The sequence below is a fragment of the Batrachochytrium dendrobatidis genome (assembly GCF_000203795.2).
Source record: "Batrachochytrium dendrobatidis JAM81 unplaced genomic scaffold BATDEscaffold_11, whole genome shotgun sequence".
Classification (NCBI taxonomy): Eukaryota; Fungi; Chytridiomycota; class Chytridiomycetes; order Rhizophydiales; genus Batrachochytrium; species Batrachochytrium dendrobatidis.
The window spans coordinates 153209-178936 of NW_006281109.1; the positions used below are offsets into that span (position 1 = coordinate 153209).

Sequence of the window (25728 nt, forward strand, 5' to 3'; positions counted from 1 at the left end):
TGTGCAAACTCTGCGATGGCTATATTTCACAGCTACCAGCTATAGCTACTGATAAAACAGCAAGACAGACAACAAATCTAGAAACACGCTTTTGCTGAAAAGGACAAAATAAACTTTTTGTGTTCTTGGAAACAAATATCGGCTCTTTACATGGCTAGGACTCAGCATAATCAAACAAGTCATGGCTATCATTTACAAAAAAAATCGACGTATGTTGGAAATATATCAATTCATCACCCAACTGTCAAACTCCAATCTCAAAAACAGCACGACCAAATCCACCACTCACCAAAAAAATCTACAACACTGTCACAAATGCAAGCCAAACCCGCCCATTCATTGCATCTTGCTGCTACAAAAAAAAGTTTGAAGCATGTCTGGCATTCTTTAGACACTAAAAAACAGCTGCATGAGTTTCGGAGTATTGAAGGGATAAAAAAGTTTGATTATGAGCCCGTATTGGACGATGCAGAATGCACGGAATGTGAAAGCACGGATACTACCGAATCTGATTGTGACTTGCAAGCAGACTCGTTTGAAAGCCCTGACCGTAAGCTAGCAGGGACTGTCAGCTGTGATCACTTTGAGTCTATATCTCGCCATGACAGTGAATTGTTGACAGATATGTATGCAACGTCTGAAGCGACCAAAGTGGATATACATCCGCATAATGAGACTGAACAGACAGAATGTGATGATCATAGCGCGTCTAATCCATCATGCTTACATTTTCCACTCGTACTTGGCACCAGAGGGAAAGTATTGACTCAGAGTCAGTCTGGAATCAAATTGAAGTTTTTAAATCAAGCTCTTTGTAAAGGTAAATCGGTTAAAATTTGTGCTGGAATAGATGGGAGTACTATTTTATTCAAACTGTATTGGTGTATTTGTAGAGAAAAAAGTTCGAGATTTCAAGCCAATTGAAAAGCAAGTTGACCATATCCAAAAATGCTCGACAGAACCAGAAACATTGGCACAAAAGCTTTACACTCCTAGCGTTTCTTGCCAATCTCCCCTTGACTCGAACATATTTTTCCAAGTATTTCCAGACCACAATACAACATCAACCCAAATTTCTCGTGGACAGTTGGATACTCCCATTGTGTACACTACAAATCCCATTTCAGACTTTGATCCCTATAACCAAATATCGAGTGACTCAAAAAACTACCGGCTTACTTATTTGGAGCATATAAATGATGCACCTAGATCGCTATCCAAACCTACCAGCACAACTCAGCTATTTCAAACTCCAATTGAAACTCAAACACAAGATCGCAACATCAAGATGCGCCAAATAAACCGTGGCGACGTTCCAAACCCATTTCAAATTCAAAAATACACATTGTCTGACAAGGCTTCCAACACATTGAATGTAATGTCTAGACCTATATCTCAGTTTGATTCAATCTCACATACATTGCAAAAAAATACAATCTCGCTTCAAAAAGCTAAACTTTCAAAACGACTCTATCCAACAAAATCATCTACACTTCCAATAGATACAACTCAAGCCCCAGGCACTCAGTTACTCAATCCATTTATTCTTCACAAAATGCATCAGATGCGTTTACATGCACCAACCTATAAATATAAAAACTTTCAATGCAAAAGAAACGCGGATCATTGTAAATTGCTTGGAATCGTGATAACGTCAGCTCATGACAAAGATATCAGTGAAATTTACGGAAATGACATTGCAAGTGCAGTTGAAAGAGAGCATATGCTTGACATGATGAAGCGTATGTATGAAGAGTCGCTACCACAACAATCAGATGCTCTTGAAACAGATACCCAGATGCTGCACAAGAGTTTGGTGGATATAGACGAGTCAGTGACACGATCACAAGGATTGTCAAATTGCTCATCTAAATCTTTCGAGATTGGACAACTAAGCAAATCAAAAGATCGGCCTGTGCTTAAAACCACAGTTGCTACCGTACATAATACATACAAGACAGCGACTACACTACCAATCACCCTTCAACAGCTTCAAACAAAACCGTTTACTGCAAAAGCAACATACAATGTTCGGAACATCATGACACGCTATGGTTCCAACGTTTCAGTTACAATTGACGGGGCAGATAGAGGGAGAGATAAGTTCCAAGCATCTAAAAAACTGGTAAAGAAAATAAGAGCCAACTCTGAATCGTCAAAACCTTTGTGTTGTCCAGCAATCAAGGAAATTAAAACTGGATTATCAGAAATTGCTCAGTCAACTCCTTCGATGTGCATGCAAAGTTCCACTATAAAAACGGTTCTTGAGAAAGATGAACGCGTACCATGTCTTCACAAGCCTGCATCTTCTGAACCATCAGATGAATCAAGTCGATTGTCAGTAAAATCTGCCTTGTCCACGTCACCACATTGTTTATATGATAAACCAATCCACAATCCCAGTACTTTTATTCCATGCCATCACATCAGCCATTCATCAACTGAAAAACTTGCAGCAGTCCATAATAGGACACCATGCAAAACATCATACACATTTAACCACAAACAATCTATTCTTTTAAATATGAATCTAGCATCATCTCTTGAAAACAAAGAAACAAAACCTTTTTGTTCTGAATCTTCCTACCGACCCATTCAAAAACAAAAACCGCACTTTTCCAAACTGCATTTTAAGCAGTTTACACCTCTGGGTGCTGTAAAGGCCATTCAACCTAAAACCGAGTACAATTTACCTCGACTACAGATGAATTCACATTGTGTGCATATAGATCTTGCAAAAAAGCATGATCTGGGTACGCAAGCTTTTAAAAAAACAAGCCCGATTGTACATTGTGGGATAATATCATCAGCATGTGAGCCACACCTTTCACCCATGAATTTAAAGGTAAATCCAATATGTGATAATAGCTAAAACGTGTTGGTAAACCTTTTACAATTTTGAAGTCTAATCCCATTCTAATTGGTTTTGATAGCATGAAACCAAAAGATTAGAGTCAGATGCAAGTAATGGGATCAGCAATGTAGACGAGGCAAACCCTAGTCCAGTAGTACACAACAACAAAACTTTGAAATTGCCTGCATGGATGCATTCTGCGATTGAAGGATTCCAATATGTAGATCAATGCATTTTAAAAATTCAAAGGTAAAAGATTACTTGATGTTAAATCTAGATATTTCAAACTTTACTCAACATACTCAATCAAAAATTATATGGATTGTTGGATGTGTGTTAGGTTTTGGAAGATTAGACTGTATTGTCGTAATTTCCACTTGCGTATCTTGTCAGTTATTCTTATTCAACGCCATGTGCGTTTTTTGAGAATACGCCGAAAATGTGTCGAGATGATTAAATTGGTAAGCGACTGGAGATTTTGGAATCTATGAGTGTGGGTTTTACACTAAACAATGTGCCCATCATGAATTAAATTGATATGCACGCATGGATGGAGGATTGCATGATGTACACTAATGTATATTATTGAACTACAACATATTTTAGAAACAAGCCAATTCCATTTTGGATAAATCATTATTTCGGAATCGAATCCATGAGCTTGACGATGCCTTGAGAGTATCCAAACAGAATATTGGCGATAGATACTACAACTCGACGCCTTCAGCTGGAACCATTCAAAACCCATCCAAACGCATGTTGTTTGTCAATACACGAGAGATATTTAGTCACTATCGTCATTTGCACACAGGCAAGTTGAACACAATGCTATACGAATCAGTACCATCGGATCGTGCTATTGTATGGAATCTATATGTGATGCTATGGGATAAAATTCATACACAGTATGGAGTTTTTAAACAAGAGCCAACAATGAAATCAGGACAGCAATTCATTCAAGGACAAAAGGGGTCCAAAGTAGCTGATGTATCGCGACATGAATCTAGGATGAAAACACAGACCAGCGAGGTTATTGCAGAACAGACACCCTTTACAACAGGAGTTGAACAAAACAAAAGTATGACAGGATACAAGTTTCAAGAATGGGATGAGATGACAACACAAACTAGACAAAGTAGTTTTATAGAACAAAAGAGAGAATTGATGGCAGCAGCAATGAAGAATACACGCAGATACACGCCAGAGAAAGTGATAGAACTTGTTTTTGAGTGGAAAGCAGGAATGATTCCTACGCAATATCGACACTGGAAGAGAAATCCAAGACATGGAACGCAGTCGATTCGAGAACGCAGAGCGTCGCTGTTTGCTTGAATCAAAAGCCAGACGCGCGTTGCTGCAATTGTTTGTCAACAACTTTACAAGTCATGAACCCAGAATAGTTGAGTAGAGTGTTGGTCTTGTTGTATGGATTTGATTTGGTGGGCCATGAAGGAGTAGTTCTATATCTTGTATTACTTTTAGATACGACCTTGTTCTGCCCAGCCCCTGGTTATTCTAAGACAGGGTTATCAATCTACTCTAGTCGTCAATGCTATCTGCAGACTATTGACTACTGGGAAAGCCTTGCTAGTTCCTGTACAACCCAATCAGGACTCTTTCCTGTTCATGTGTTGTGTAAGATGGTTGAATAGAACAAGGGATGTAAATTCCTATACGAATGCAGCCACTATTGCCCATTCCGCTTATTGTTTTCACTACTGCAAGGGTAAACTATACTGATGGGTCTGCGATGGTTGACAATGGTGTCAGCACACCATTCAGTAGTGTTATCACTATCAAGTGTGATGCTGTCCTTGTGTCATCATCAGATCCATTCTAATCACCACATCAACCCTTCCTTGATCCCAGTCACCTCTGTGTTCATATCAACCGTCCAATGACTCTCACTTGTCAAGACCATGTCACTCATCTCACTTTCCTTGTATTAGCGACTATCTCTTCAAGCTACTGCTTATCGGCGACTCGGGTGTCGGAAAGTCTTGTCTTTTGCTTCGTTTTGCTGTAAGTTCTGGACCGTTTGCTTATTGCATTCGAGCGAATTCATTATGAATTTGTCCAAATGCAATGCTGTCTTGATGCAATGGATGTCTAACACATGTCTCCAACAGGATGATACGTATACCGAGAGCTACATCAGCACCATCGGAGTAGACTTTAAAATTCGTACTATTGAGCTGGAGGGAAAAACCGTCAAGCTTCAGATTGTAAGTTGCGAACCGTTGACGTGGTGCTGTCTGTTGTGCAAATGATTAACACTATTACAGTGGGACACTGCAGGCCAAGAGCGCTTTCGCACCATCACATCATCATACTATCGTGGAGCACATGGCATTATTGTCGTGTACGATGTTACTGATCAAGAGACATTCAACAATGTCAAACAGTGGCTGCAAGAGATTGACCGGTTTGCGTCTGAAGGTGTTCATAAACTTCTTGTTGGCAACAAGAGCGATCTGGAAACAAAAAAAGTGGTCGATGCCAAAACTGCTGGTGAGTTTGCTACCCAGCTTGGCATTCCATTCCTTGAGACATCGGCCAAGAATGCTACCAATGTCGAGCAAGCTTTCCTTACCATGGCAAAGCAGATCAAGGACAAGATGGGTGCTGCTTCGTCTGCCCAGTCTAACCAAGCCAAGGCTAACATCAAGGTTGGACAAGCTGTTGCACCTCAGCAGAGCAGTGGATGCTGTTGATTATCAAAAAACAGTGTTGCGTATATGCAACTATAAAAACTTTGAAAATAAGATCTTATTCGAAAGCTTAAGATGACTTTATACTGTCTTGTTTTTGACTTGTTCTTGACTTGTTCTTGACTTGTCATTCTTGGTTTTTGTAGCATCAAGAGTTGTTTTGCTTGCTTTATTTCACATTCGGTTTTGATTTTTTTGTGTCAAGAGTTGGCCTTTGCAAACCATTTCGATTCAATAGCTTTTAGCTTTCATCCTTTTCCTTTTACTCCGCTATCTAGTTTCCATACAAAAAATCGTTTCTATTTTTAAATACTTTTGTTTTTTTTTGTTGGTGATTTCGTGATGGGAACAACGTTGGATGATCAAGTCATCATCAGTTTAAAACAGGATATATACGGTCTAATAGGAGTCTAGGACGCAAGTAGATATACAGACGTCTAACCCTTTTTGGTATAGTGATGCCAAAAAGATATTAGACCGAGATTCGGTCGGGAACAGTGTTTTGGTTTAAATAGACTCGGCATGTACCGTCCGATCCACCAGATGCCATCACATCTCCAAAGTAAGGATGATATGCAACCGACCAAACTCCCTCGTCGTACTTTCTACGATGTGAAGATTGTTCCTGAATGCATCTTCTTGTACCCAAATCCCACCATCTCAGCGAGCAATCGTGACCTATTCATTCAGTGCGTGAGTTGGATAATATACATGACAACTTAAAGGTTCAAACTTACCCCCAGATACAAATGCAAGTCCTCCAGGTGAAATATCCAAACATGTTACAGCATCAGAATGTGCTGCCATAGAATGCACACATTTTCCTACACGATATAATGTAAATATACGAGTCTAAACATACATCAAAATTGCACAACGGATTGAATCGTGTTTTGACATTATAGTCATTCAACATACCTGACTGAATATCAAACAATCTAATCGTGTTGTCTTCGTGTCCAGTGATGGCAAGGGATTGGAATGGATGACATGCAAGTGCATTAACCTGAGAACCAGCTATATGATCCAATAAAATATGGGTTGGTATCGTTTAAAACTACAAAAAATGGTTCAATTCACTGACCTGTAGAATCCAAACTAGCTTCAAATTGCAAAACTTCTGTTCCAGTTTCAATGTCGAAAAGCTTGACAACACCATTTCGATATCCAACAATCAATTTGGTCAAATCGGTATGGGTCCAACTCGTAATAGTGGGAGTCTCGTATTCTTTGTTAGATATGGGTGCACTTTGACCAGTCAAACCACTTTTTACTGAACGATTGGCTGTACCATGATACCATAGTGTGGTTTTTAATGATGGATTGGCAAGGGTTGTGTCCCATAGCTTGACTGTACCATCAGCAGAAGCAGACGCAAGAAGTGATGTTTGTGATTGCATTGGATGAAGACGCAAATCCCAGATCATATCCGAATGACCCACATAGATGTGCTGTTTTAATTTCGAATCTAATAAAAACCGTTAAAAGCACAACACTGACTCGACAATATCGAATAATAGACTAAACACTTACTGTACGCTGGATACAATGGCATATCTAGCTGTGGAATCTGCCACATACAAATGGTTGCATCACCACCTGCAGAATACACTCGATCACCTTCTTCTGAAACCGCTAATGTAGTAACAACGTCCTTGTGTCCTCTAAATGTATGCATGGGCTCAATATCCGGACTATGTAAAGTTTAACTATTAGCAACTTGAACCAAACAAACAGATGTATAGCAAGTATATCTAAAACTCACTAATCGTTATTTCGAACAGACCACATTTTGACTGTATGATCCTCGGATGCGGAAAACAAGACCATTTTTTTAGGATGGAAAGCAACATCCCTCACCGAATCAAAATGGCTAGGAGAGTTGAAACTGATTGTAAATCATCTTGACTCAAAAAAACTCGGCAGTCAAAACAGCAAATCAAACCTTTTTAGTGTATCTCGAAGCTGCCATGCAAATTCGCCTTTAGATGTAAGCACGACCTAATACAAAATTAAATAGGTTAGTTTTAAACGTATCAAACTCGGCATAGAATATAAATATAAAACTACCCACTCTTTTTTGTAAATCAGTAACATTGACAATATCTGAAGTCTCATTATCAGGCATGGTATTTTGATCATCAGCTACAGCTATCAACAATGTTTAGAAACGACATCAATACAAGCGCATTTAAAACTAAAAAGAAGAATCAACAAAACAACTCTAATGGATTGCTTACCAAAATGAACTGCAACTTTGTTGGTTGCACCTTTTCGAATAGTTCGATTATGATCCAGTATGACATCCTAAAACCAGTGTTGATCAGCATGCATACTATATCAGATTCGTGTTTCAATAAAGTTTGCAGAGTTAAAAAATTACTTGGTCATCTAAAGTTGCCAGTTCAGTATCTGAAGTGTCCAATTTAGTCTTGTTTAGCTGAGAAACGATTGAATGATCAGTTTCCATAGACTCCACCTATCAAATACATGTAGAAAACATTGAGTACAAAACCGATCCATTCCATGTAAGCCTTGGCATAGATTCAAAACTCACATTTTGAAATGGTTTTGTATTAGAAACATCTATACGTTCTATTGAAGATCGCCTATTGACCTCAAAAGCAGATATAAAATTAGTGGGAGCAGATTGTTGGCGTGCTTCAGTTGGATAGTGTGGGTTGGATGATGCGTCTACCCCACTTGAAGCGGAGTTTGTGTTTGATAAATATTCAACTGTGTTTTGAGATACTGGTGGGGATGTGTTGTCGTTTTGTGCAGAAACACAGCTGGCACGCTTTCGACTAGCAGAAGAAGCCCATGTAGTAGTGGCCAAAAGAGAATCTGCTTCTTTAAGATAACTAGAGACGTGCAAATTGAGTTAGTACTTTGGATACAACCGAGTAGTTTGCTCTGGGCAATAGAAATCCAGTCAGATCAAGCGTACCTTTTCAATAATTCACGACTGCGCAAGTTTCCATAACCTTTTGAAAAACTCAACAAGGCACCATTGGATTGTGGCAGTGAGTTCATGGAATCAATGATATTCACCGGAAGCATTAAACCATTACCGCCGACAGTAATACTTTTACTTTCGTCACTGTTGATTCGGGATGGTGCAGAATGATCTTGATTTTCTTCATTCGATGATGGAATATATGGATTTTGCATAGCAGTAGATATTTCTTGAAGATTGACAGAAGAAAAGCTGTAATTGGTTGGAACAATCTGGCTAGATTCTGTAGGGATTTCAGTAGGACTCGACTGTAGATCCGATCCAGCAGACAGCGTGACGACGGATGCGGTAGCAACCTGCTGTTTCTGGGCCAATGCCATGTATTTGGATCTAGACAAATGAAATCAAACAAGATATATACAAAGTGAGAGATTTGAATCGAATATTCATGACTGTCATGAACTGAGAGTGAAATCATTCCATGGCATGATTTAGACGTAACAGCAAGCTCGAAAAACAACGTCTGAATAACATTCATCAATACCTCTCCTGACGCAACGAGTATTCCAACATCTTGACTCTTCTAAGAAGATCTGATTTGAGATGTTCCAATGCTTGTCTTTCTCCTTCTAGAAATGCAACTCGAGCCTAATTCAATATGACAACAAGAGTTAGACGAAGCAGTCTGAACACATGAAACCTTGACTGCAGTCATGCCATACAAAATACACCAGAAATGGTATTCAAAAGATGACTTGAACACATCTCATTCAGTGCTTATAGCACTCATCACATACTTTCAAGTCAGCTTGTTCAATCTCCCACAAGTTGCGTTCTCTTTCAATGACTCTCCATTCAGACTGTAAATAGTGCAAAACTCCTGGAAGCGAGTAGTGCTGGAAGGGTGCGATGTCTGTTGGTTGCTGAAGAGAATTCTGTTTCATTGTTAATAATTGTCGCTTGTTGTTCATGTTGTTCATGTTGGATCCAGCAGCAGATCCCATGGCTGCAACGCCTGTCTGAATGTCCGTTTCTTTCATTCAAAATATTTGGTGTCAAGAAACTTGCTCACAAGACAAACAGTTTTATGTGAGCAAGAATCCAACATTTACTTATTGCAAGTTGTCTTGACAATATTTATTATTCTTGATATTGTAACGATCATTACATTTGAGTTTCAAAAACATCTCGTTTTAATCTTCATGTTCGCGATCTAGTTGAACACATCTCGTATCGCAAGTTGTCCAATAACTCTACAAATAATTGGTTTCAAAAAACATTTCGAGTTTATTCATCCTTGTAAATGTTTCCAATGAAACTCCAAATGATCATCCACTAATCAGATTCATCGAGTTGCATTCAGTTTAAAATGATTCTACTTTTATAACAGTTTATCACAAAACTTACCAAATGTGGATATAAACCAGTAACTATGATCGTAACCTTCTTGTAGTCGATATTCTACTAGCAGATGCGATTCGTTTGTATTTGCGCTAGCCACAAATCGATCAGGAAGCAACTGTCCGTCTTGTAAAAAAGAATCCTCTGATCCTTGATCAATCAGTACTGCCAGTTTGGGTCCGGTATATTTGGATGCCAGTTCAGTTGCGTCATATTGTTTCCATGATTCTTTGTTCTCGGTTCCCAAATAACCTCCAAACGCCTTGACTCCCCATTTACAGTGGATCGGATTTGCTAAACCATCATACCAGCAGATTAAGTCATGTTGATGATACTCAGTTTATAAAACTGAATCCATTATAAATCAAAACTTACAGATTGGAGCAAATGCAGAAACCGACTTGAAATGACCTGGATTTCCAAGTGCACAAACCAGTGCACCATGACCACCCTGAATACAAAACAAGTGTAAATAATTAGATCAGAATTCATTCAAATCATAATTATAAATCATAATTACCATGCTGTGACCAAAGATTGACACTCGCGACGGATCAATGGGCAAATGAGCATTCACCAATTCAGGCAATTCGTGCATGATGTATGAATACATTTGATATCGAGACCATTTAGATTCTGTAGCATTCTACAGTCGTATTCACATGGAATATTAAATAAAAATGTCAATCTTGTGAAATAAAGACCGTTTCAGTTCAAAATCACAGTGTGTATTATACAATGAACATTGTCGATTTAAAAAATCAATTTGCAGTAGGAAAGCATAACGAATAGTTCAGTCTTTCAACAGTTACTGTAAACATGGCATCAATATTACAAGTTTGAATTAAAGTCATTACCACATAGAAACCAGCACCAGATCCAAAATCCCAACTATCGTCTTCTCCATCGATGCCCAATCCTCTAGGACTTGTATCAGGACAGATCAATGCAAGACCCAGTTGACTAGCCTTTTTAATTGCTCCTGCTTTGGTGATAAAGTTGTCCTACAAGAATAAAACAATTCATGAGACAATGAGGTTAAAGACTTGTATAAATGACAAAGTACCTCATTGCAGGTCAGTCCAGATAGAAAATAGAGAGCAGGGATTGCTTTAGAAACGGATTTAGGAAGAAAGACAGAAAACTTCATTTTGCATGCCAGAAGAGTAGAATCATGAGAGTATTTGAATACAATTCCATCGAATGTCTTGGACTGAGAGAGTAATACCAACGGACTAGTCATGGCTTGAAGATAAATCAATTTCAATGCGATTTCAATGCGATTTCACAATCTGGTAAAAACAGTCAATTCGAGTTTATAAATTGTTATTCAATAAAACTGCAAATAACTATTACAAGAATCATCAAAAAAACAATCCATATTTTATTGCTTGTTAATTCGTGTATTAGAAACAATGGATTGCATGAGATTCAAACACCAATCGCAACGTGAATAATTAACCCATTTAATCCGCAATCCGTCAGGTTTCTTCTGTAGTAGACTGAAATGTGAATTCAGAAACAGGTTTAAAGATCGAGTCGCTTCCAACAATCCGAACTTGTGCATCTCCTTGTGCAAGTAACCCGCATTGTGCCCACACGTTCATCTGGTTATGTGTGAATGGACCATACAAGTCAGTTCCCGTTTCACCCCATTTGTACTCGAATGCTTCTGATTGTGCTTTTTCAGAAAGTGGTGGCAAAGGAGTTCCATGAACCCAGTCGTCATCTACGCCAAAGTTGTAATATATTAATACTGTATAAACCATCAAAAGCAACACTCAGCGCGATTCATCCTATCCATGACTTCAATACCAATTAAATCTTTGCTACGAAGTAGACGAACAATTTGCTCATACGATTTCTCGTACGCTGATTGATCGCTATCAAACAAATGGCTCCCCAACGCAGTAATACGCTCAAGTGCTACTTTGCGTTGCTTGATCATGTCTGGAGTCAATCTACTTTCTATATCAGCGTCGCTTTTCTTTACATCCTTTGCTTTTTTTTTCTTTGATAAAAATCCAATTCGTTGAATAGTCTAGATAAACTTTACATTAGCCAAGTTGCCATAATTCAGTAGTACAGTGATCTCCATGATCCAACCACCGCACCTTGATGAGAGTCTCACGGGGCTGCATATATCCAAGCACTTCACGCCATAACATGTTGATATCCGAATCAAATACAACATCCTCGACTTCCTTGTTCTTGTCCATCTGTGCTTCTTTGGCTCGTCGCGCCTTAAATTAGATTGGATAAAGTTGGTCAAATAGTTTGGCTCATCTTAATGTGCAAGGCAAAATCTATAGTTACCTTTTCAATGTCCATTTTGGAGAGATTTTGAAGCCACGAATCATGAATTGCATGCTCATCCTTCTTGACTACATAATGTCCGCTTTCATCAAACTCGCTAAAACAGATCCGTTGTATATCGTTAGTATGATACAGTATCAACACACGCACAATATAATTACCCTTCATCCAGCTCGCGATCCATATTGAATGGCTCGATTTTAACTGTCCCATTATCATCAATGATATCGTCAAAATCCTCACGCCATTCCTGTCCGTTAATCTCATTGCTTTCCAAATGCTTTTTTGGAATACTAGTTGGATTCTTTTTATCAAATCCCTCACCAAACATATCATCGTCTTCATGATCAGCCTCTGGCTTTTGATCGTTCTTGTCATCGCCTTCTTCGTCATCTGCATTGTGCCAATGTTTCGGTTTACCGAATTTGGAAAATCCTGGAGCTGCTTTAGTTCCATCTCCGTCATCATCTGTATTATCGTCTGAATCCACGACATCCTCATCACTTTCATATGCATCAGATCGGACAGCACCACGACGATGTTTAACTACCAACAACACACATGAGTATTCAAGAGTGGATGATGTTACGATATACACAACCCAGGGTAGTAACCCAAATCTAGAATAACAATCCTACATGATTCAAGTTCTTCGTCCATATCGTCGTCATCCATGTCGCAACCAGAAGTAGCTGCCCAACCAGAACGAGTGATGTTGTGTTGAGACTTTCGTAGAATGGTATCCGATACACCCTTGATGCCAGGTCTGATGGGATTCATAGTATGGAGGTGTGTAGTTGAAGATTCATCATCTAGCCCACCCAAGACAGTAGACCCACCAATCCGCACCTTTTTACGAGACTTGGACAACTGAGTAGCAGAGGATAGAATAGATGGTCTAGAATCAATAGTCTGAGACTCTTTACGTTTAAGATTAGACATGATCAGTTGCAGATAGTAAAATCTATGAATGTCACTGAAAGAGTTGATTGCTGTTACAAGACTTGAAAATAGCAAGTTTGATCCTGTTTGGTTTAAAGAATCGATCATATCAATTCATTTTAATTGCAGTCATATTAAAATGAATTCAAACCAGTTTACTTTGGAATCAATAATCGTCAATTATTCAGTCTTTCTATTATAAACTGGTTTAAAGTCTAACAATGTTCGTGAAACTGACTGTTTATTAATGTATTTCGACTTTGTTGCAGATTCGGTCAAATCAATCTATGCATGACGAATGGCATCTAAAACGTCTTTAGCACCACGCTCAATCAATACATTTGCAAGCGCAGTTCCAAGTTTATGAGCCATCGTTACTTTTTCTTCAATGTCCTCCGAGTCTAGATCCATTGACATGGCATGTCGGAGTTCAATGCTTCCATCCAAAGAAGTAACTGATCCAGTAAGACATAGTACATCTATGCCAGTATCGTTGGGTTCGATGCTGGTAGATACACCAAGTGGAACACTGCATCCACCTTCAAGAGAACGCATAAAAGATCGTTCTGCAGTGCATCGGATACGGGTTGGTGTATGATTGAGAGGAGCAAGGAGTGATCGTACACAAGTGTCGTTTTCTCGACATTCAATTCCGATTGCGCCTTGACCGACTGCATGAAGAATAGTGACTGTGGGCAAGATTTCGGTGATTCTATCAGTCCATCCCATACGATGAATTCCAGCATATGCAAGAAGAATGGCAGCAAAGGGCGATGCTGGATCGTCAAGTTTCTTTAATCTGCAATGTCATATTGTATTTAAAAATAAAATGTCAGTAAAGAATAGATTGAATCAAGGTTGGCTTGGATTTCTCACCTGGTGTTCAGATTGCCTCTCTATCCAACACATGTAAACACAATCATCCGACAGAATGACAAGGTTTAATTAAATGATGTTTTGGTTTACTACAATACACGGATTTGCAACTTACGATATCTTGAAAGACCAAATTTGGAAAACGACGTTTGAGTTGAGCAGATCGACGCACAGAACTTGTGCCAATAATACTTCCAGCAGGTAACTGAGCCAGTCCTGTAAAAGAATGCTTGAGACTCATGATGACAACATCATTGGGTTGCTCACGCTCAAGGATAGCACCCACCATCATTCCAGACGGAAGTTGGGTGGGCAAATCCTTGAGAGAATGAACGACAAAGTCTACCGAGTGGTCATCCAGAGCCATCTCCAGTTCTTTGGTAAAGAGAGACTTTGTTCCGATTTTCGAGAGAGCGACGTCCTGAACTTGATCGCCAGTAGTTGTCATGCCATTAATATCAAAGGTAAGCTGCGGATATTGCTGTTTCAACAAGGCCTGAACATGAGTAGTCTGGATCATTGCCAGCTGAGATTCTCTAGTTCCAATAGTGAAATTGGTCTTTGAAAAGTCAGTGACGATTACTTTGTTGTGAGTGGACATGACTGACATGAATTCAAAGCTGTTTGCCAATTGTTGTGGAAATCACAGATTTCCTGTTCGTCTGAATAACAACCAAATTGGATTCAAAAAATTGCAATCATTTTTAAATATAAAATAATTGATTTTTATTACAAATATGTTCAGTTCAACAGACTGTAAAATGAAATCTATTTAAAGCAACAGTCAGTAAATAATATAAAATTTCATCTAAATCAAATCATGTTTTCAGATATCTAATTGACATTCAACACAATAAAGTGTGCCTTGTACATGGCACGGTTCTGTCCGCCCGTCAATATATTATCATCATTAAACGCTACGTAGCAAAGAAATCAAATGTAAACTTACTTGTGACATGCATCAGTGTAAAAACAGCAATTTAAAATACAATCAAAAATAATACTTTACAAATTAGTCAACAATAAATAATATACTATGAATCATGATCAGTAATATATAAATGATTCTCATCAGACAAGGCTGAATATTATTCGTAATGATAAGTCTACATGACAATAAAGTGTTCAGACTCTGTGGTCATTTTTTGTAATCAGAGAGAATTCATATATATATTTAATCTAAAGAGTATATCTACGACAAATACTAACCTTGCTGTCGATCAGTTGCCAGCACTTTTGCCAGCAAGCACAACTAGCAAGAAAAAAGAAAATTCAATCGAATATATAAATTACCTGAGGACTGCAAAGTTATGTCACGTGTGTTTTGAGCTTGTAAATCACCATATTGGCCAATGATGGCAACAGATCGCTAACCCGAGTAAAGTGTCCAGAATGCATGTACTCGATATCCATACAGTAGTCGTGCTCAAAAGTAAATACCTTTTTCAGCGACTCATATTAAACTAAATGGAAATTTACAGCCGAATTCAGTATCAGGGTCAAGTGGATAAAATCGACTCCAAAACTGACGATCGTACAATGCATGATTATGCCAAACAAGGATCATCTCAAGCTATAATTTGGTCGAGTATCACATGATAGACGTATCTGGAAGAATTGGAAATATCTATCCAGAAAGCAGTGAGTCAATCTGTACTAGGAAAGCATAGCGAATGACTCTATCCCAAAGCAAAAAGCAATCACTGCAAGATACAAAAGTGCTTAATTTTACATGAATACAGCTGTAAATCCATGCACTAGAAATCAAGTAGATTCAAGCTTGATTGCATGTCTAAACTCCGCTGTTTTGCCCTTCATACCAACCCTGATATCACAGCCTTTTCTCCGCTTGCCTTTGCTGGCTGCTATACAAGGTGTAGCAAGCATGTAGCATAAATCTCATATTTTAAATTAGATATACAGTAAACATAATATGACCAAAATGACATTAAACAACCTCCGCCATGATAAGCCCGTTTACCTGGTGACACTCCACTTTGGGGTAATAAACATCATACTCGAGTGTTCAGATTGCTCGAGTTTCAAACACTATTTGGATCAACACACATAGCACCAGCAGGAAATACGCAGTGTGAACACAGCCTTCGATCTATACAAATACTCGCTCAGCCCTTCGTATATATTTTTGCTTGGCAAGTACTCCAGTCACCAATCGTATTCAAACTCGGTCAGTCTCGTGAATCCTTTCAAAACATCCAAGTTGGTTACAAGTGACTATTAGCCCTATTTTAATCTGCAGCGTCATCCAGCATAGCTACTTGCTGGCATTTCAAAGGATTTTTCAGTTTCCCAACTGACCCCAGTTACCAATCACCTAAATCTTGCGAGTCAATTAGCCTGGTGAGCACATTTTAACTGGCTTTTCATTCCCACACCAAATCAACTGTCTTGTCAAAAAGTTGCTTAGTTTGCAGCGACGTTCAGAGTGCAGACATTTCAAAGTTTTAAATTGACAGTTGATGAATTAAAGGTGTTGAAACAACTCTGTCACCGCATCCTATTAATCTGCATCAACTCATGTCATGTTGTAGATAGAAAATATAACCAGAAATCTAACTAGTCTTTTCATGTTGAACGATAAATTACTCCGACTGGATTACTGATTAAAACTCATGAATGTCAATTTAGAATTCCGCTCCAATATTGTATATTTGTTCAGTCCTAGCCTTCACCGCATAAACTCGTTGGAATCAAAGTATTTCTGACCTCAAGAGGTAGTGGCATTGCTTACTTTCCGCTCTTATTTACACTCCGCTCCTACTCCACTACAAACGTACTGGCCATTTGCTTCGCGTGAATTCAAAAAGGTAGGAAATAAGTTCAAGTGTTGCTATTGAGCAACGTGTGGGTTGCTTCAATCCTCTTCAACTCCTACAAAACTTCCGCCTTTTACCAGTTTGATCAGAGCTGAAATTTGTTGAATCAACACCAAAGCTCCGCCGCACTTTATCTACAGATATTTATGTATATCTGACTTGAGCTACAATACTTGTTGGCTTCCAGTAATAATTTATTAAATACTAGTTGCTATCGAGTCCAAACAAGTCCCTTTTATTTTTATTTACGTTAATTCAACTTTGATATTCACCAGTCGGGCCTTGCTACTCAACATTGACTTGATTCTGCCTTGATTTGCTTTTATATATCTGACTGCCAGGTCCGCCTCTGTTCCAAATATCATCTACTATTAGACTTGCGTATATTTTTATCGACTAATCCAATCTACACCTATTTTGGTTCGACAAATTCTGTTGATAGGTACATCCAAGTGCTCTATATCTTAATTATATCCACCAATGCTATCTTCAGTTGATCCATACCAGCAACACCGCCAAACTCAGCGACACCGACAACAGTATTTTCAGGATGCCGCTTCATCCATCCTGCCTGGTCTAACCCATTCCAAATCTCACTCTTCTTTAGCCTCGCATAATTACGTTTCTTCCGTCAACAATAATAATTCATCCGATACTTCCGCACTTCATAACTCGTTATACGATAGCCGTCAATATCAGCAACAGTCATTGCGCGCGCCATCGATTCCGCGTAATGGTTTTGACACTTCTGATTTAAACCATTATTCGCATCAGATGCAACATTCGCTACATCAGCAACGGCCCATAACCCAGTCTATGGATCAGTCACAAGACATTCAAAATCAACAGCAATATACCCAGACATTGAATCCTTATCGTGGCCAATATCTTCCTACTGTACATTCTATGCAAATTGCCAATCACCATTCTAATGCAGTGCAGCAGCATCAACCCCATAATCAAAGTCGTACACAAAGACACCAGCAAAAATCACTCTATGAAAGTCTTTATTCCATGCCGGCTTCACATAATATACCAAGCACCGATTCATTGGTGGCCAATGCTGGATTGACCTTGAATTCTTTTGCAAAACGTGTTGCTGCTCACTTGCCAAAAATCAAGGTGAATCTGCCCACATCGTCTGCACAACAGCCTCCACAAAAATCGTTGCAACAGCAAGTTCATACACATCCCCAGCAACACGCTTTTCCTTATTCATCTCAGATGCAGCAGTCGTTTCCAGATCCTATGCAAAATCTCGCTGAAAAAAACTCGCTTCCAACCCCCGAGTCCATCTACGATCCAGAAAAAGATCCCAATCGATACGATGCTTTATTTGCTTTTGAAGACCTGGTGAGCTCGAGTGATCCAGACGAATACGGATTTGAAATTTACACGTATATGAGGGAGATGGAAGACAAGACACTTCCACCACCAACACTCATGGACAATCAAAAGGAGATTACTTGGAAAATGCGACGAACATTGGTGCTTTGGTTAGTCGAAGTGATTATTGAATACGATCTTCGTCAAGAAACCCTGTATCTTACAGTAAATATCATTGATCGTATCTGTGCGCTTGCTCTTATTGGACGTTCTCAATACCAATTGCTGGGCATCACAGCTTTATGGATTGCTGCCAAGTACGAAGAGAATCACGGCAAAGTTCCACTCCTCAAGAACCTTTATCATATCTGCTGCAGCTCATACAGAGAAAAGGAGTTTATTCAAATGGAAAAGTTTATTCTTCAGAAAATGGGTTTCGAGTTTGGTATCCCCACACACGAGTTTTTTCTCAAGGCACACTGTGCATTGTACATGAAAGGACAGGTGTCGCCTGAAACACGAGCATTGGCTCGATACATTCTTGAACTCACAATTGTTGACCAGCAGTTTGCTGGCGTGAGGCCAAGTGTTTTAGCGCGTGCGAGTATTTTCCTTTCTGACGAGATTCTGGGTAATCTGCATTGGTATTATCAAGACCAATACCTTAGGAGAACCATGGATCAGCTCATGGCATTTATGGAGGATCCACCAAAGCAAATCTATCGAAAGTTTGCATGCAAAAAGTTTACATTTGCAAGTCTAAGAGCCAAAGTCTGGCTCGAAACTCTCAGATATCAACAAACTGTAGATTTGCAGGTACCAAAAGCGCCTTTGAATGATGGGCTAGATGGATGTCAGTCTGTCATGTCCATGTCAAGACATTTACACGGTTCTACTGGACTGGGTGATGCCATGGCATCTTTACATTTGACCACTTCAAGCATGCTTCCGTTGTCTATGACGAGCAGTTATGAAAGTAGTGAAAATACTAGCCAGACATCAGATGCCAGAGATACTACCGTTAATGGATCGAATGTTGGCATGTGCTCACCGTTTGAATCTCATCCTCCATTGCCTCGGTGCGTCTCGGATATTCCTACACCCGCGGCTGTAGCTGAAGCCTCCTATGTTTTGACCCAGCTTGCATCGTTTGCTCCGCGACCACTACAGACCACTGCTTCTGCAGACCATGCGTACTATACCCAACCACATCCTCTGTCCTCCGTCACAGCGAATTTTGCACACTCTGTTGGTAGGACTTTTACAACCGCACCCAAGTTCATTCCACCACAGCTACCAGCAATGAATATTGCACTTTTATCCTCGTCCTGTCCGACATACATCACTTTTCCCAACACATCTACCGAATCGTACAACTCCAATCTCGCAGCCTCGTCATTTATTTACTTGCAGCCTACAGTCAATTCCAACACTCCATCTAGTCAGAATACCTCCCTCGATCCTACTCAATATTCTTGGAACCCCCTCCCTATCAACACAACTCAACCCAACACGTCAAGCACCACACTCTCCACGACACTATCCGAACAAGAGGGTAGAATGGCCTAAACAACTTGGTTTCCAATCAACACCATCCCGTTGATGGATGTACATCTCAAATTAAATCCTTGGGCTTATCAAATTATTGACCTGGTTCATGACTACGGGAAAGCCCATGTACCATGAACGGATTTTATTTAAATAAAAATTATCATTTAAACTCTATTGTGTCTTGTACACCTCCATACACGTATTCAAATGTCTCGTATTGTAAACGTTGATTTCTTTAACGGTTCAAATCAATGGGTTTTTAATGGTATCATCAGAGCAAAAACAAACATCATGGAAACAGTAGATTCAATACATCAACATCAACACCAGGCATCGCAAACCAATGATTATAAATCAAATGTCAAGTTCCATAAAATAAATGAAAAAAAAGGTAGAGGATGGTTCAGGACTATCTGAAAAATAAACAGGATAGACAAAAATAGTTTGCATTCAAATCGGTATCAACGAGTTTGAATGCATACGCTCGGTTCAAATGACTGGCGTTTATGGATAAGTTCCAGCTCGTTGATGTGGAGGCAGATGCATGTCGTTCAGATCGGGAAGTTTCGGAAGATGGTTATATTCAGCAATCATCTGCTTGATAGCAGGTATGATTGAATGATCTTTTTTCAATGCATCTAGTTTTAAGTTGCTGCGAATCTCGGGATGCTGTTCAAACCCCTTGAATATGATAGAAGCCACTTCATCACGATTCGAAAACTTGTGATTGAGCGTTTTTTGCATGGACAGAATCTGCTCGTTTTGGCGATTGATCACTGTGGTCATGAGTCTAATCAAGTTGGCCAAAGCGGCATCGGACGACACGCTCTCGTCAGAAAAATCGCCACAAGAAAAGGGTAAATCAGGTGTAGTTTTGGATGATACAGGAGAATCTGCCGTAGTCAGTTGCAGCATTGTGTTGGTTGCTGATGAAATAGCTAAAGCCGTAGAGGGTCCAATTCCATTGGTTGAAGAAGCTGTAAGAGAAATGTCTGTACTGTTGATAAAACTTTTGTTTGAAACCGTATCGGATGAGTTTGAATGTGCTGTAAACTCGATTTCTTTAGAAACTACAGCTGCTTCTGTACCAGATAGCGCATCTGCTGAGGCTGTGGTGATAGGAACTGACTCTGTAGTTACGCCCAATGAAGTCGCGGTAGTATAAAAGGGTGTTGAAATAGGCGAATCAGTAAAGCCTTTTGGTGGGGATAAAGAAATGTTTGATTTACAATTCGGCATGGCAGAATTGCTATTATTTACTATTGGTGGCAAATTTGTATCATATGCTGAATGTGAGGTACAAGTAGTACTGCTGTGTGCATGAAGATTGGATTGAGGAAACTGTCGCTCCAATCTAAAATCTACAGGTGGAACAGAGGTATAATTGCTAGATCTGTCGGTAAAATTGGGTATCTGTGACTGAGAAGTAGCTGTTCGATGATGATACAACGATGGATCATACTGATAGTTTTCCAAAGTTTGAGCGTTCGAGTGTAGAGAATAGTGTTGATTATAGTATTGTGGCCGACTCGTAATATTACCATCGTTTGATGGAATGTGGTTGATATTAGTTGCTTTAGAAACCGAGTCGGGTGGTGTCCAGCGATTGTGCCGAGTCTGATGCATATCCACGTGAAGCGTTTCATCAAATGACTTGCGCTTCTTGAATGCAGGTTCTTCATCAAAACTATCACTTGTTCTGTTTTCCTCGGATCTGACTCGAACGCGATAGTCGCCTAATGGACTATGTGATGTTTGAGCAAACTTTCCAATGAATGGCGATGGGCGATGAACATCTGAACCTTCAGAGCAATCTATAGCCAATATGCCATGTAGAATTAAAAAAAGATATTAGCACATTAAAGCTTGTTTAAAAACGAGCAATATGAATACTGCCAAGATTTACAGGTCAAATCATTTTAGCGCTTACTAATGGTTAGACTATTACGATCAGAGTAAGGAATTGTCGGAAAATAGGCAGTGGTGGAAGAGTTATGCTCTGGGACACTGGAAGATTGATACTGTCGTGCACGATGTTGGTGATACTCGACATGAGTATACGGAGCCGGTGAGCTATGAGTTGTACTGCACATGGTTTTAGTATTGGTGTGCGAGTTGTATGGGTAGATGGGATATGAAGAGCCATATGGCACAGCAGATGAAGTGAAATTGCTGTTTTGCTGACAAGACAACCCCGAAGCACCTTCTGCCAAACGATTGGTAGATGGAGAAAAGGCCGCCGCGTTATGAAAGCTTGATTCCATACCAGAATTATTTTTAGCAGGTATAGAATGAAAAAATGGACCTCGAAAGCAGTCAATCTTGCTCTGAATTTCAGCGCAAAGGCGATCAGGCTCATCTCCAAGCTCTGGATCAAAAGGCTTGCCCATGGAAGAATCGCGTACTTTGCTATATGACAAACCAATTTAGTAGTTGAAAGAGTGTAAGTAATTATACATTTGGAATTTTTACTGGACAACGTTATGTCACAAACTCAATAAAATTGACTGATTCTTCTCTTGATGATCAGCATGGAAACAACTGCTGCGTTCCCAAAACTGACATCTCTGTTCTCTTAAACTGGAACACGTTTGTGAGATTAGAATACAAATGATTTTGTACAGAATTGGCGACAATCAAATTCAATATCTGGATTACAGTGAATGAATTTGGTGACTGTACAATGTATGGCTATACCAAAAGAATAGATTCAAAACTATGATTTGGTTGTATACATTATACGATGAACGGTGTGCCTTGAGTCTATCAATTTGACAGTGCTGGACAAGACATCGCTCTGCCAACATGTAGCAATGCTAACCCTGACCGTTTTTGTTGTGGAAAATATGGATACCGTTTTGAACAAATTTGCAAATTAAAATAATCAAATACAAGATACGTACTCTTGGAAAGATTTGAGAAGCCGGTGAGCTACATCACGACAAAGACGTTCAGAAATCACCCCAGCACCACAACCAAGAGACTTGGATACATCGTTTGCAACCTGAAGCCATCGTGCATGCTTTTCGCCATGTACAGCTGTGAACGGCATGATGGAATTGGCAGTATGCAAGAGAACCACCTCTTCAGATTTAGTGAGTCGTTTCATTGTCGTATTTTAAATAAAAGATTACCGAGTTTTTGCAGTTGGTATGACCAATAAGGCAGACTGAGATCTCTTTAATACTTGAAAGGTTAAAGGCAAGCTAAAACGGATCAAATTTGGCTGGGTTTAAAGAAACTGAGTCTATATACGTGTATTAGACAAAAACGAGTTTGAGAAGATTGTAAGTTGGTTAATCTCAAATTTATAATGTAAAAAGAATACTGAGAATAGGGTGCAAGATTGCTCTCTATTTGTATAGCCAAGCAAAAAATTAGGGCGGTTCACAGCCATATTCACATAAAATGAAATACTGAACAAGGGAGCCAAAGCATGCAGTAAACAGCCAATTTTCATGAAATTTACTGGTCTGCATTGTGTTTTTGAACTTTAACAAAGCTCACCAAGTTCTCTTGAGGATCAGCATGAAAATAGCCGTTGCATTTCTGAAATGTGCAACTTTTGTGTTTTTGAGCTAAAGCGCGAATGTATGAGCTTAGAATACAAGGTGGAGTTGGATTGAGAGCAGTCAAGTTCAATATCTGGATTACAACGGATGAGTCTGGCGATTGCACAATGCATGGCTATGCCAAAAAGGACAGTTGTAAATCAAAACCATAGTTCATAAACATTGTATGATGGCCGTTGTGTCTATTAAAGATGCTGCAAATTATAGTAGGAAGGAACAGTAGGCATTTAACCGCCGTCTATTCTCGGGCAGAATAAAGGCAGTGACTGAAAAATACAAGTATTCCATTTTACGTGAATACGGCCATAAAAGAATGTTTGGTTCAAAGAACAAGATGGTGGATATTTGAACGTGCTTTCTATTTTTCAAAAAAGACCGAGGAGTGCCAGACATATGTCATGAAAAGAATAAACGGCAAATCAAAACGAGACAGAAAAGGGTTGCACCACAGTATGTACAAATACATGTAAATACAAAGGTAGGGGGTATTAAATTTGAAGGTATGTATCAGGGAGTGTCAGATAACTAGAATAATGGAAAAATCTTCAAATATAAAAAGTCCGGCCGAGGCTGATGGGTATAGACTGAAAAAAACCTATTCAAGCCACGATAATGGACAAAAAACACTAGCACTTACAATCAAATACAACAGCGGAATTATAGCGTTAGAAATGACCGATTCAAGTTTTTGGTACGCCTTTCGAAAAGTTGGTAGATTCGCAGTATGAAGCGAATGACTGTTTGAAAAGATTCAAGCTGACCAAACTGACAAAAATAGACAGGCTCTTGGAGCAACTCTAGTTCAAATCATTGGTTAGAACCATACACATGTAACGGAAAAACTGCGGTAGTGCACTAAAATCTAAATACGTCTTTGCTTCCTGCTTGTATACTGGGCAAAATCGTTTTTAAATAGAAATAGGTGACTGAAGCAGAGACCCTTACCTTGTATTTAAGATTCAGAAAGCTGAATAAATTCAAATGGTTTCTGAGCTGGTCTTTTGCTAAAGCGATTCGGGAAAAGCAGTGTCAAGTATACAAACTCAGTGCAGACTTGTATGGGTGAGATCGCAATGATAAAGTACTAGAATGTATAAAATAGCAGGGCCTGCTAAAATTAGTCAGGGCTTTTAAATGTTCGATTTAACAAGCAGTTTAATTACTTGCAGCGCCAGTATCACTCAAAAGACACTTGCAGGCTTTTTAAGTCGAACCTCAGGATGCAACAGGAAAGATGTGAGATTTATAGCAATCTCTGAGATGCGAATGGTGACAATTAGCGGAGGTATTTATATCCGACTCGATAGAAATACTGGTCAAAGCTTTGCAAACTACCGGAACTGAATACAACCGAATAAATAACCACAAAATAATCCAAATGCGGAATATCGCGTAAAGCCTTGACTCGTGTTTTAAAAGTATAGCCATCTAAATCTGGCCATTCTATTGGCTCATGCACATTTCTTACCACTCAGATCCTTTCATTCCAGTCATATTACTATACCGTGTTCAAACTCAATACCCTATATGTTGAAAAATATTCAACGACGTTTAGTACATAAACCATCAACAGAAGGCAAGATTATTTGCTGCATGACTGATAACACGTCATTTAATTCTAGAAAACTACTGTATAGACTCGAGAAAATGAACTGCAATGCAAAAATCATCACCAAGTCGCTCATTGATATCTCTGGGAATCAGTTGGTTGGCTCATTTTTATTTTAAAACTTATGCAGATTATTCCACTCTAGTCACCAACGGTATCTAGTTGTCAATACGACTATTTTTTCAAATTAGCGCATGCTGCACTCTGGTAGGCATTCTATTTGTAAACGAACACACTCGAGGGTCAAACTGTACGGTCTCATGCCAGTGTATAGACAGCTAGTTTAAGCTTCTCTAGAGTGACCTAGTGCATGTTTCTAGTATCGCAGCAGCGAATAGTTGCTTGCTTGGTTTGAAATCTTGATTAATTCTACACGCCGAGATTGATTTACGACACATCAGCTCGAGGCTTTGACAGAAGCAGGTACCAAGTGTAAGGAAGCCGCAACAATATTTGGTCCTGCATATTGTAAATGCATTACAGCATAGCAGGGCGTTGCGGTGATTTTTACATGAGCGTATTCACAAGTGATGCCAAGCTGACACTCAATAAAATGCAAGGCATAATAAAGCCAAACTATGAATATTCTCAGCCACTTTTCTAAGCATATTTTTACATTGCTCCGTCCCTATATTCGACTCTGATGAACATGTACGCACGAGTATGGTTGAAAATGCCACGTGCTTGTCATGACAATACCTAGCTATTTGAACCAAAATAGTATTAGCAAGCATCGCGCACACATGGGCTTTATCCATATACCACAACGGCTTTGCT

At 39.2% G+C, this 25728-nt stretch overlaps 7 protein-coding genes across 7 annotated transcripts; 3 read left to right on the plus strand and 4 right to left on the minus strand.

Moving 5' to 3' along the window:
- Positions 1–315: 315 nt before the first annotated feature.
- On the plus strand, positions 316–4186 carry BATDEDRAFT_90990 (uncharacterized protein; the record flags this gene model as incomplete). Its single annotated transcript, XM_006681129.1, has 5 exons — positions 316–820; positions 894–2845; positions 2934–3103; positions 3195–3315; positions 3461–4186. 5 exons carry the CDS (start codon positions 316–318, stop codon positions 4184–4186), a joined length of 3474 nt encoding a protein of 1157 aa, XP_006681192.1.
- Positions 4187–4532: 346 nt separating this feature from the next.
- Positions 4533–5568, plus strand: BATDEDRAFT_90991 (uncharacterized protein; the record flags this gene model as incomplete). Its single annotated transcript, XM_006681130.1, has 4 exons — positions 4533–4580; positions 4724–4876; positions 4984–5079; positions 5140–5568. The coding sequence occupies 4 exons, from the start codon at positions 4533–4535 to the stop codon at positions 5566–5568; spliced, it is 726 nt and encodes a 241-aa protein (XP_006681193.1).
- A 4244-nt stretch (positions 5569–9812) lies between these two features.
- Positions 9813–11165, minus strand: BATDEDRAFT_30493 (S-formylglutathione hydrolase; the record flags this gene model as incomplete). The annotated part of the gene is made up of 6 exons (XM_006681062.1): positions 9813–9856; positions 9929–10216; positions 10298–10373; positions 10443–10568; positions 10780–10926; positions 10989–11165. 6 exons carry the CDS (start codon positions 11163–11165, stop codon positions 9813–9815), a joined length of 858 nt encoding a protein of 285 aa, XP_006681125.1.
- A 119-nt stretch (positions 11166–11284) lies between these two features.
- Positions 11285–13180, minus strand: BATDEDRAFT_35734 (uncharacterized protein; the record flags this gene model as incomplete). The annotated part of the gene is made up of 6 exons (XM_006681075.1): positions 11285–11651; positions 11738–11963; positions 12037–12165; positions 12239–12335; positions 12400–12784; positions 12877–13180. 6 exons carry the CDS (start codon positions 13178–13180, stop codon positions 11404–11406), a joined length of 1389 nt encoding a protein of 462 aa, XP_006681138.1. The 3' UTR covers positions 11285–11403.
- A 226-nt stretch (positions 13181–13406) lies between these two features.
- Positions 13407–14674, minus strand: BATDEDRAFT_17445 (hydroxymethylbilane synthase). The gene is made up of 3 exons (XM_006680952.1): positions 14172–14674; positions 14057–14076; positions 13407–13979 (listed from the first exon to the last, which is right to left on the minus strand). The coding sequence occupies exons 1-3, from the start codon at positions 14664–14666 to the stop codon at positions 13466–13468; spliced, it is 1029 nt and encodes a 342-aa protein (XP_006681015.1). The 5' UTR covers positions 14667–14674; the 3' UTR covers positions 13407–13465.
- Positions 14675–16984: 2310 nt separating this feature from the next.
- On the plus strand, positions 16985–19942 carry BATDEDRAFT_35736 (uncharacterized protein). Its single transcript, XM_006681076.1, has 2 exons — positions 16985–17234; positions 17336–19942. The coding sequence occupies exon 2, from the start codon at positions 17374–17376 to the stop codon at positions 19786–19788; it is 2415 nt and encodes an 804-aa protein (XP_006681139.1). The 5' UTR covers positions 16985–17234; positions 17336–17373; the 3' UTR covers positions 19789–19942.
- Positions 19943–20274: 332 nt separating this feature from the next.
- BATDEDRAFT_26795 (uncharacterized protein) lies at positions 20275–22879 on the minus strand (the record flags this gene model as incomplete). The annotated part of the gene is made up of 3 exons (XM_006680990.1): positions 20275–21584; positions 21701–22179; positions 22674–22879. 3 exons carry the CDS (start codon positions 22877–22879, stop codon positions 20275–20277), a joined length of 1995 nt encoding a protein of 664 aa, XP_006681053.1.
- Between the last annotated feature and the right edge of the window lie 2849 nt (positions 22880–25728).

Coding starts and splice junctions, on each gene's coding strand:
- BATDEDRAFT_17445 (XM_006680952.1), bottom strand. CDS start 14,666: ATGTCAGTCATGTCCACTCACAACAAAGTAATCGTCACTGACTTTTCA. Junction 14,077..14,171: donor ATTTGGTCTTTCAAGATATC/GTAAGTTGCAAA, acceptor TGTGTTGGATAG/AGAGGCAATCTGAACACCAG. Junction 13,980..14,056: donor AGAGGCAATCTGAACACCAG/GTGAGAAATCCA, acceptor ATGACATTGCAG/ATTAAAGAAACTTGACGATC.
- BATDEDRAFT_35736 (XM_006681076.1), top strand. CDS start 17,374: ATGCTATCTTCAGTTGATCCATACCAGCAACACCGCCAAACTCAGCGA.